Here is a 12,065-nt window from a genome sequence, read left to right as displayed (position 1 = left end):
AATCACTCCATCTCTTGCACTGCTACCACCACTGTCATTAGCATTGGGTGCCTGAGGTTGACAATGAGCTGGAAAGCAAACACTGGTCTCGCACTCCACAGCACAGCAACACTTACATATCACTAAAGGGCTGGATGTCAGAGTGAGGTGGAAGTGCCCTGCCACAAACTCTCTATAGCAACATCACTGTCACAAATTGGGTCTGTGAAAAGGTTATGATCCCAATGAATGACACATATTGATACCGGGCTCGCAGATAATAATAATACTACTACTACTAATAATAATAATAATAATAATAATAATAATAATGTAAAACGCATTAGCATCATTATATTTTCGCAAATTTTTACTCAGCATGACGACCCCACTACACAGTTTAAAACAGGAAGAGGAAGTGACGCCATTGTTTTCTGCCAACTCGTTGAGCACATGTGCTCGTGTGCGGGTAGTGTGCGTTGCCCAGTTAACCTTTCTGATAATTTTGCACAGCCGAGAGTACATGCACTTTAACTACACAGTAAAGGAAGAAAGAGACAAGTAAAATAATGACGAAAACAAAGAAGGAGAACGGAGCAACGGAGGAGGAAACCACAGGGACGGAGAAGTCATACCAGGAGCTCATCGCCAATATTAACCCCATCGCCCAGCCTCTCGCCTCACGGAAACTCAGCAAGAAACTCTACAAATGTGTCAAAAAAGGTGGCCTACTGCACCCCGATGCATGTCTCAAAGTAGTGGCGAACAGTTTGACTTAAAATGCGTATTCGTTTTCTCTGAGATATATGTACTAGTTAGCTAGCTAATGTCAACAGTTTCAATATATGACCGCAGCTTTTTACTGTGTCAGTTGCTTTGTAGGTAGAGTCAAAGTAACCACGAAATGTCTCTCACTGTCATCTAGATACGCAAGTATAAGTTGTAGTAAGCTTTGTAGCTATAGCCAGCTATGCTAGTGTGCTCCGCTGAAATTAACTACTGAAGTTAGCTTCCTAGCTACATTTATAGCTGTTTTGGAGAAATGTGACGTTACATTTTGTTTCTTCCCTAGCTTCTAAGCTGAAGCAGATCCGCCGCGGAGTGAAAGAAGTGCAGAAATTCATCAACAAAGGGGAAACTGGGTATGATGGAGTTGAATTCGCTTCCTCATGATCAATGGTGCACGGATCGTCAGGTTTCAGTGTGCAAGTGTGAGAACAAACTCGGCACTTGCCACGTGTCTCCAGCACTGGCAGCACGCTATGTTGTGTATGAAACTTAATATTTGTACGTATGACGCTGTGTTGTTGACTAGGATTGTGGTGCTGGCAGGAGACACCCTGCCTATTGACGTGTACTGTCACCTGCCAATCATGTGTGAAGACAGGAATCTGCCCTATGCCTACATTCCATCCAAAGTGGTGAGCCCATTCCCTATTGTTGTAGATGAATGCAGATGAATCTTTAATTATGACATAGTCTTGCTAACTTTGCCTAATTGACCGTCTCTTTTAGACGAGTTAAAATTGCCTTGGCCAAATGGTGGCTCGCACTAGTTCATAATTTTTCTGGGGTGTTCTGAATCCGGAATGTGTTCCCTGCAGGACCTTGGCTCCTCAGCTGGCTCTAAACGTCCCACCTGCGTCATCATGATCAAACCCCACGAGGAGTACCAGGAAGCCTACAACGAGTGCTTGGAGGAGGTGACGGCCCTGCCCAAACCGATCTGAGCGCGGTCACGAGCGGCCACGGACAGACCCACATCAACAGGGTGTGGACATTTACATAGAAACCCATGCTCAACAAACCTTTGACGCATACTCTTCCAGAGAATAAGAACAAGAATAAGACGTAGTCATGGTGTGCCATTTCCTGGACTGCAATGACCCGCAAAGACCTCTCTTCACCTGGTCTCCATGCCCCATTGAAGACATGGGTCAGCTAGAGGCTTGCACCACCTCCCTGTAGGGACCAATGGAGATGAGCGGGGGAAAATGTCTGTCCCTTCCGGTGAAACGAGCATGTGTTTGTGCCTTGAAGATGCTGATATTACAGTGCATGGAATCGCCGCGTGCCCTTTGACAGCGCTCACAGGAACAACAGGGATGTGATTCAGTTAAATGAACACAAAGCTGTGACAAACATTACTTGTGGTAAAATGTGCAGCATTTTCTTCATTCCTCCAGCTGTTGAGTTCATAATGCACAAATGACCAGAAACAACAACCCTTACTTGAACGTGTGAAAGTTGGAGACAGACTGACTTGTGGTGACATTAAAATACACACTGAGCCTTTTTTGGGAATAGATCATTTCATCACCTGAGTACTGTGAACTTTTAATAACCGAGCAGTCTCTCTCTACTGGTTTTGTTTTTCGTTGCTTTGTTCATTTCTCAAAGGTTTGTCTTTGGTTTGTCAAAAATTGTTTTGCTGTAAGAGTGCAAATTATGCCGTGCTACACCAAAATCTGAAGACTGTTGAGCTCTAGCATCGCTGTTGTGAATTGAACCCAATTAAAAACAGCTCTGTTTGTACACAAGTTGTGTAATTCCCTTAATGTAAACCTATGAACTCCACTGAGATGTGGTTTGCTATAAAACTCTGGAAAAAGACTGATGTGTGTTAGGTTCCAGCATCTGCTGTTTGCAGTCATTCAAGCCCTTTTGTTAAAAAGGCAAAGTTTTACACTTTTCTAAATCCCTGAGGGAATTTGATTTTATATTTTCGAAAACAGTGGCTTAGGATGAGTTATTTTGTTTTAAGCTACAGCTTTGCAATAATTAAAAAGAGTTCTGGCTGACATTAGTTTTGACTGTGAAATGTACAATACATGAGACAAAAATTTGGGAGTGTTTGCACTGTTAAACATTTAGGCGAAGTTCCCCATTCTGACCACAGGGTGGCAGCAGAAGAGTAATTGTCCCAGAGCCATGGATAGCCTGACTCTGAACTGTGCTTGAGGCAAAAGTTATCTGTAAGTGCTGAACTAGGACCAGGTTCTCCATCTGCTGTTCAAACCTTAACAATTATCAGCTCAAGAACAAAACTGGTCCTAGATAAGTGTTTGCTGGCAACTTCTGTGTGGAGCCTGAGTTGTGTGAAGAAGCGGACGTCCCGCACCTCTTCAGTTGCAGATTTTGTCACAAGGTGGCAGAGTTGTATAGTCTTGAGGACTGACTTTTTTAAGAGTGCACCTGCTGCCAGGTGGGTAACACCTGACCCCTTTTTCAAATTCAAACACACCATACATGCATAGCAAAGGAACCTCCTCTCTCTTGGAAGTAAATGATCTGGACAAACCCAGAGACACACACCTACCGCCGTTTGGAAAGCAGAGCTCACCTGCGTGTTGTATTTGGCGAGGAAACATTGTGTGTGTAAGCTGTGGAAACTGATAAACAGGCAGGCCGTGTCCCACCAGCAGCCAGCACACGCCGTCCACGCTCCCTGCCCTTCTCCTGCTCCCCGGGCCTCGGTTCTAACGCCTTGTTTACCCCATGTTGACATCTCAAATATTTTAGGGTGAAATAGCACCACAGCACACGCTCTCTGGCTTGTTTGTTGTGTTTGAGTTCTATTTTCCCCAAATCTTGTATATAAGCCTGTGAAGTTTACCACGGCAGTCTGATTCTGCCAGGAAAGAGAGCAGACCAAATCATGGCTTTGTGTGCCTGGAATATGCTTTTGCCTGAAACTCTCATGAAGAAAATGAAAAAAGAAACATGGGGAGCTGTCAGATGGATGGAGTTGGGCACTATTTTTTTATCACTGAGGATGAAGACATTTTGGCTTTGTTATGAGGTCGTGTTCAGCTTTATGTCTTTGTGATACCCAAGGAGCAGAGGATAATTTTTTTGATTTCTCAGACTGACTGTAGTTGTCATCCTCCCTGTGTTCCAGATCAGGAGAATGCTGTTTGTAGGTCAGAGGTCACAAATGGGCTGGTGGAATTGGAAATGGAAGGACTCATTTCCTCCCTTTGTCTTTTTTTTTTTTTTAATTTGTAAGATGACATCTCTAGCCTGACTCGTGCTTTGGCTCCGATTCTCTTCTTTGTACTCTTAAGATTTATCAGCAAAGATATAAGTCACTCATCGTGCACAATCGTCTGGGCTTAACCCACTAATCCCTGTGCTCACTCTGTAATTTCTGAGCCTATCAGAGAGGATTTAATAACCCGGTCACTGTGTTTACTCATAATAATGGTTATTCAGCACATTTGTATTTTAACAGCTAGTTCATTAAAAAGCCACTGGATCATTCCATGGATTTTGTTTTTGAGTAACTTAAAAACCTGAGGGTAAAATTCTGAAATATCAGGCATTCATCAGCTGCTGAAAGGTCATTGAATTGATGTGTGTTGGCTACGCACAACTAAACACTTTCCCCGAGGCTTGTTTTCAAGTGTTGTCCAACTTTCCAGCGAAACAGAATTTTAGGCTCCGCTCAGGTCAGCGTTACTGAATCATAATTGCACACCGCCGATCCTTTTTTTTTCGGTTGAAAAAGAATACAACCGCGACTTTTTTTTTGTCAATAGCTGTGCGCGAGAGCGGCCGGCAGGGCCGGTGGAAATGAAACACCAGCGAAGCAACACGCCACTTTTCATTCTGTCAGTGCTGAGGAGGGGTACCTCAGTGCTTTGTGTGTATAACCTGCGTGGAGAGGGCCAGAGGGACTGAAGAAAGGGCTGAAGAAAGGAAAGGGTGGGGGGATAGAGAAGGGGAGCAGGAGGACAGCGGCAAGGGCGGTGCGGACGTCCTTCCTGCCGGTGTGCGCTCCAGTGGCGCGCGCGGCTGTTTACACACAACAGCCCACCGGGAACGGACGGGCCCGTCCTCACTGGGGCAGGCCCGGCGCTGGGGCGGCCAGCGCGCCCGCTCAGTTTAGTAAACATGGCTCATAGGGCAGCTCTGTTTTAGTAAACACGCCGCGCGCGTGCTTGGCGGGGGTCTGTTGTGTGTTGGCTTGGCTCGCAGGGCTTTTTCGGCAGGACGGTTTGTCCTCTGTCCCCAACGTCCTGCTCGCTGTGTGTACGGGACGTCACCACTGATGTGATGCGAGCATGTGACCCCCGCGAAGCACAGCGCAGCTGAAGGTGAGCGTGCCTCTTTCAGTTAGTGCAGACTTAAAGACCTTTTGTTTGCTCTATAAGACACGTTTTCAGGGAAGAGCTCAAGGTGAGTTTTAGTGTATGAAGTGAACAGCATGGCAGAGGTGTGTCTACTTTTAAAGTGTCACCATCAGGGAAAAGTCATGCATATGGGGGAGAAGCTGTACAGCTGGGGCGGCACTTACCCCCAGAAGGCAGATATGTTTCATCGACACTCTGCCCTTGGTCTGAAAAGGGCAGAATTGATGGAGAATCCTGATCTCCCCCCCCAAGGAGCTTGTCTTCACATCTCTCTGGCCAGGTCAGCTCTCATTCAGTAAACTGCTGTCAGTGTCAACTGCCTGTGAGCGAAGACATTATCTTCACTGATAAATCTTATGTCTGTGAGGAACCGAAACTAAGCCAGTGATTGAAACAGACTTCAGGTGGCTTCTTATTAAGCAAAAAAGATGGAGAATGATGGTGGAGATGACGGAGAATTATGAGCCCCCCTGGACATCCAAATGGCTGCAGATCCTGACCTGACCTGATAGTAGCAGGGCCTCCTGTCCTGAATATCTGAGTGAATGAAGAACTGCACAGACGTTTACCTGTTTACCCCCCTCTCCCAAACACACACACACACACACACACACACACACATTCTCTCTCACTTCTCTCATCTGCCAAGTACTGTGTCTAGAAGAGCCTCTGAAACAGATGTTCATTGAAATTTCCATATTGTCTCTGAAAAGATGAAAAAAGTGGCACTGAGGTCGTCAGAGGGGTGTGTGTTGGATGCTTTATTTAAAACAGGAAGAGGAAATGAGTCTATCTTCTCTTCTCTTACGCTTCTTGGATTCCTGTTGTCCCTCTTTTCTTCTCCCAGTTTTCTGACCAATCCCCAGTTTTCTTACCAGTCAGAAGAACCAAGATGCAGAAGAATCAACCGGCGGAATGAACATGATGGAAGTGTGGCACATTACAACAGACTGACGATGCTATCGCTTCCAGCTGTTCTACACCTGGATGTGTTCCTCTGTTCTCCATCTCTCTCTCTGGTCTGATGAGTATTTGGGGTTTGGCATTGTCTGCGGTGGTGTTTACGGTGTAAACATCGTACCTGCGGCTGCCCCTGCGTACACCCACGCCACAGCACGCGCTCCGCATTGTACAATTACCTCCCCCCGGGTGCTCCCCTTACCCTGACCATCCCAACGCCGTGTCGCAGTAACCTCCGCGACGGTCTGCAATCTGTACTCAGTCTGTACCCCAATCTGTTCAATGGTCAGCCTGCACTTTCATGTACCCCGATTGCCCACAGCCCCAGATTGTACCGCCCATACACCATATTTCACATACCCCTACACTGCACTGTCATTTACCCTAATCTATTTACCCCTAGACTGTAGTCATAAACTCCAATTTTTCATACCCCCAGATTGTTCTGTCATACACCCTGATGTCTCTTACCCCAAGGCTTCACTGTAATGCATCCCAGTCTCTCTACCCCCAGACTGCACTGTCTTAAGCCCCCAGTCTCCCCAATCCTCAGGCTCTTTCCAGAATATGTTCTCTCTACATATTGGTCTGGTCATTGCACTGTACTGATATCTAATGTTGCTGATTTGTGTTTTGTTCCAGGTCCCACTCTCTCCTCTGGTATATAACAGGGGTATTATAGCACCTCGTGCACCTGTCTCTGTTGTCACATGACTTCATGTAACAGTGGATAGACAACATCAGTATGTTTTAGCAGCAAACCACAAAGCTGTGATATGCAGACCGATGTAAGCGCTACAATAAACTGCCATGGGGTGGATATGGGGGGTAGACCCTTCGTGGACAGCACTTATTGGGGCATTTTTCCCACTGCTTTGCGTGTTCCCCTCTCCCCCCAACTCATTCTGTCTCACCACCAACTGCCCCCCCCCTTCCCTCTCTCTCTGTGCGAGTCTGGTGCAGTCCGTTTGTCAGACAGGTGTGTGGATGCCTGCCATGAGTACGAGAGCAGGTGTAGTCGTAGATTTATTGATTTTAATCACACACTGTTGGGCAATAATTCTCCGCCCTGAGGTGCAAGCCAGGCGTGTGCTGTAACAGGCAGCACCCGCTTGATTGATGGCTGGATGGAAGACGATCTCCCCTTACAGAAATTATGTATTTGTATAAACACAAAAATCACAAGGAACTGCGATGGAGTTTTAATGTGTCGCGCTGGGTTCTCTGGGGCTTGTTTTATGGTTCCTGTCACTCCAGAGCAACTGCAGTGCTGCTCAACATCTGCCATGACCACAGTCGTTGAGTTAAAAAGGGGTTTGGGCAGTTCAAGCAGGTCAGTAGTTGCAGGCGCTTATAACCGTAGGTCACTGGTTCAAATACCAAGTGTGACAGCGTAAAGGCCTAGATGTAACTGATGTGTGTAAAATGTAAAGCAATGTAACAGATGTCATTCTAGGTGAGGGTCTAACTGAACAAACATGTCACTTTCAGATTGATTGTGCGGCACAAAACATTTGCGTACAAATAGGTCGGAAATGGGGGTCAGGGTTTAACGCACTTCGGAACATGAAACCCAGAGAATTACGGAAACACAAAAGCGGGCTAATGACTACATCAAGTTAACATGGGGATGTTGGAAGTCAGACGTTTGGAGTCTATAATATGAGAACAAAGGTGATGAACGTAAGATGTAAGATGTTTTCTGTTAGATTTGAGCCAGATTACATTAGTGAACTGAGACCGAGATATGAACAGGTATTCTCTTTAGAGAAAATAGCTCTGATGGGTTTTCGCTCCATTTGAAGAGAGTTCTGAGGTGAAACTCAGAGCCAGACCCAGGCTATGGGAGAGAAAGAAGAGTCGTGTTGTTGAGGGAAGCTTCTACCTGAAGTTCCCCTTCAGATATAGATAGGGGCTCACGTTACGTACGAGTGGGACAAAGGTGAGCGTTTTACTCCTGACGGAGCCGTACCAGCGCGCGCGGCTGTTTGTATTTGTGCACGGTGGATGGGTTATGGGGGTGTCCGTGCGCTTGCCTGAGGGGAACGCGTGCTCCCCTCCTCCCGCTCCCTCCTGGACAAGCAGGAGCTTGCCCTCGCATCTCTCTGGCCAGATAGGCTCTCGTTCCATAAACTCCTGTCAGCTTCAACTGTCTGTGCCTCGTCCCGTGGTACATTTCCAGTCTGTACCAGAAATGGCACTCTGCTTCCACCCGCCATGAGAGGGTGAGATAGGGGTGAGCAAGAAGAGGTGAGCTAGTGAACGAGGGGGTCAGAACAGGGCTTTGGGCCATGGATCTTAGCCATCTCAAGACTTCCTCAATGCTTTTGTTAAACAAATCCATGAGAAAAAAATGACTTCAATAGCCATTAAACAATTAAATTAGTGTCTGTGATTAAGCATGGTGACTGTTAGACATGCTCATATGCACACATGCCTGCTTATAATGCAACAGTGCTCTCAGGATGGATGTGTTCCACGCATGGAATCAGAGTTTTGTATGGGGAGCAGGGTTAGATGAGGGTGTCTGTAGCCCTGTGCCTTGTGTGGTTCATGATGTGTGTGTGTGTGTGTGTGTGTGTGTGTATGTGTGTGTCTGTGTGTGTGTGTGTGTGTGTGTGTGTGTGTGTGTGTGTGTGTGTGTGTGTGTGTGTGTGTGTGTGCGTGCGTGTGTGTGTGTGTGTGTGTGCGGTAGGTAGTGGGGCCATTAGTGGTAATTCATGGGTTTGGAAGTTGAAGGCAGTGCAGACAGCAGATGCCCCCTGGGCACACGCTCCTCCTCCTGACAGGGGGCGGTGGAATTGGGGGTGGGGTGTTGGCTGGCAGTTTAGATCAGACTCTGCGGTTTGCCCCACACCTAGTAAGGAGTTTTTCACTCATTCTCCATTCCTCCATTGGTTTTGACAGCAGGCCAAAGTAACAAGCCCTCCCTGTGAACTGCTCTCCCATTTCTAATTGGTGATTCAAAAAAAAAATAACTGGACATTATGTGAAGTGATGTCATTTCTCTGTCCCTGTAAGGTCAGGGTCTTTTCACTGACTTCAGTACTTGAGTGGTCATCCTTTCATGGGGTGTTATGTAGATGAGATGTTGAACGTGACTGAAAGAGGTGCATTTGCACTTGATAAATGATCACCATTAGACCTGCACTTTAGGGTCATTAGGGCGAGAGATTAACAGAACCACACCCAGTTCTGGAATCTCTGCTTAATCAAGACGTGTGGCTCTGTCTCTCTCCAACAGCCAAAGGCATCAGTGAATGGATACCATACCCCTTTCTCATCTGTAACTGATGTAGTGTAACCTTAACATTTATTGCAGCATGTATTAGAGAATACATGGACTTCAGCGAGCTGTGCCAAAAGAACCAGGCCTCTGACAGATAAAGGCTGGTTTAATTCTGCATTCTATATGCCACGACAAAAAAAAAAACAGACCCCTTGCCTTCAGTCAGCCTTTTATCATAACTATTTATAAATATAAAGCTATTTATACATTTAAAAGGAAACCACGCTCATTTGCACCTTTTCTGTACAATAACCTATCCCACAATGCCCCTCTGTACTCCATACTCAACTCTATACACTGTACACACCTGCTCAGACTGCTGATTGGTTATGTTCTTTTGCATATGTCTCGTGCATATGGTGTGTTGTCAGAAAATGTCATTTTCACGGCCAGCACATTTGTAAAACAGGAGAGGATTGATGGCACCAGTTCCAAGGTGAATCGTATTGTACCACTGGATTGTGAAAGCTGACTTAGGTGCAGGGTAATCTGTCACCCGTCGGTGTGCGGGAGGAATGGCAGGATCGGAGCAAATGAGGGGAGGCTCTCGGGTTGCGATTTGATTGATAAACGTGTTGTTGTGCTTGAATCCTCCCCTCAGGGAGAGTATCGGTGCAATCTCCGCGCCGTCGCCGTGTCTGTCGCCAGAGACTTGGATCCCAGCGATGGAGCAGAAACCTAATCCCTGCGGCAGACACAATGCGAATGTCATCCTGTCCATTGGCACTCTGTTTACTTGTGGAATTCTGTGTGTGTGTGTGTGTGTGTGTGCGCGCACGTGCGTTTGCGTAAATTCCGTTCCTCCGATTTTCCAGCCCAGGGACGTGTCAATGAATAGACCCCTGTGTGCGTGTCGGGGGAGGCGGGGGTAGAAGTAGGATGGCAGGACGGGTGCATAGGGGCCTCTGGGACATCCTGGGTGACGATGTGCAGGTTGGGACAGGACTGCGGGGCTCCTGGTGCACATACCATGCTCAGTCATGGTGGCGCGGAGGGAGGTGACACAACAGACACACTCACCTCATGAAATTCCATCTTCACCCACCGTGTCTCTCTCCTTTGCTCTGTCTCTTTGCCACTCTTTCTTCTTCTGTCCGTGACACTTTGCTTCTTACTCAGTATCCCTTTGTTTTCCCTCTCTCTGTACAGGTAGCTCCTCCTACTTTCTTTTTCCCTCACTCTCTGTAAAAACAATTTGCTTTGCGGGCAGGGCAAGCATTAACGCCAAGGCAGTTTCAAGTTATAACCGTACACATGGGAAAAAAAAAAGAAAAAAGGAAAGTATAAGTGATTTGAATAAATTTGTTATAATAAAGCTTCATTATGTCCTCCATAACACCGCTCCTCCCACCCTCACCCTCCAGTTACAGGTATGCACATGTATTCAGAGTCAACAGTCTTCTTTTTCGGGAACCTGGTCGCCTCAGTCTTCAGTCAAGGTGAACGTGGAAAAGGTGAACATTTCACCTGCTGACCTGAATCTGATCAGAGAGAGAAACGGAGGGCCCCTCCAGGGAAACAGCCCCCCCAGCACTGTGGAACCTGCACTGCAGCAAGGAACAGTCACGCCTGGCACTTTGTGATTATTTCTTAAATGTCAAAACAGCTGGCAATCCTTCATTTCCTTTCCTTCTTTTAAACGGTAGCACATTCACACGAAATACTTCTGGAGTTAGTCACACTGGCTGCAGAATACAACCACGTGAATTGACTTTGTAATATCATTCCCCATCACCTCGTATCTGCCCCCAAATCTCCCTCTTTGCCTGTCTCTGGATAAGGGTGCGAGTAAAGCACTGCAGGGTGGTGCCTGTCCTTTAAGCGCATGACCGTGACTGTTAACTGTTGTCATTCTGCAGTGTCGGGCCCGTCACTGACAGGGCTCGTTGTGGGTCCTCAGGTTTAGACAACTGATGAAGCCAAGCCTTGAGGGGCCACAGAAATAAGCATGCCTCTGTCACAATCCAGGGGGGTCGTTATTAGGTTGATCAGGTAATGGGGAGGGGGGGCGGGGGTATGTGTGTGTGTGTGTTGGGGTGGGGCAGGGTGGTGGGGAATGGGGGCCAGGCTTGTTGTGTACACCTGCCTGCAATAAGCTCACCTCTTAAAACGTTGTGGGCATTAAAGATATACATTTCAAGTACTAACTGATACGTCCACCGATAAAAAAGACAAGACAAAACCGTTTTTGTCAGCCAACACTCTTGTTTAATATGCTGCAGACTGACAGACTGGTGAGCCAGATAATGGTTTCTCCACATCCTCTCTGAAATGCCACAGACATTGCGGGGTGTTATGCAAATTCAGTCAGAGTTGGGGGATGAGTAGGGGGCTGTGGAGAGCCGAGGATCCCCCCAGAGACGCCCCCAGTCCTAAAACAGACAAGTGAAGACGGCCTCCTGCCGGGGGAGAGATGCAGACGTTACAGGAACGTTCCACTCTGTCAGCGAGAGCTGGTTAAGCGGTTTGAAATTTTGCTCAATTTGGCTGTCAGTTTTAGTTTATTTATTGTTGTCAGAAAAAATGTCATGGCCAGGATTAATGTGTCAGAGGAGCTGCTCAATAAAACCTTCCATCATAAGGGCAGCATGCTGGGCCACTGGATAGCTGACAGAACCCGCTCGCTGCTGACACACACACACACACACACACACTCACTGATAAGCCTACTGTAAGGTGGCTGCAAGCAGAGAGCAAATCCA

General features: G+C 47.0%; 1 protein-coding gene across 1 annotated transcript; it reads left to right on the top strand.

Moving 5' to 3' along the window:
- The first annotated feature begins 419 nt into the window (after nt 1-419).
- Nucleotides 420-2,267, top strand: LOC118791466 (H/ACA ribonucleoprotein complex subunit 2-like protein). Its single transcript, XM_036548835.1, has 4 exons — nt 420-702; nt 1,052-1,121; nt 1,295-1,400; nt 1,584-2,267. Exons 1-4 carry the CDS (start codon nt 549-551, stop codon nt 1,707-1,709), a joined length of 456 nt encoding a protein of 151 aa, XP_036404728.1. The 5' UTR covers nt 420-548; the 3' UTR covers nt 1,710-2,267.
- Nucleotides 2,268-12,065: the final 9,798 nt, after the last annotated feature.

Source organism: Megalops cyprinoides, chromosome 16, assembly GCF_013368585.1.
Source record: "Megalops cyprinoides isolate fMegCyp1 chromosome 16, fMegCyp1.pri, whole genome shotgun sequence".
Classification (NCBI taxonomy): Eukaryota; Metazoa; Chordata; class Actinopteri; order Elopiformes; family Megalopidae; genus Megalops; species Megalops cyprinoides.
The sequence above is the reverse complement of the archived record's forward strand: the minus strand, read 5'-3'. Positions and strand labels throughout refer to the sequence as shown.

What these genes read in the sequence shown, in the direction of transcription:
- LOC118791466 (XM_036548835.1), top strand. Translation starts at nt 549, where the DNA reads ATGACGAAAACAAAGAAGGAGAACGGAGCAACGGAGGAGGAAACCACA. An exon ending in CTACAAATGTGTCAAAAAAG is followed by an intron (nt 703 to 1,051) that starts GTGGCCTACTGC and finishes TTTCTTCCCTAG; the next exon opens with CTTCTAAGCTGAAGCAGATC. An exon ending in ATCAACAAAGGGGAAACTGG is followed by an intron (nt 1,122 to 1,294) that starts GTATGATGGAGT and finishes GTTGTTGACTAG; the next exon opens with GATTGTGGTGCTGGCAGGAG.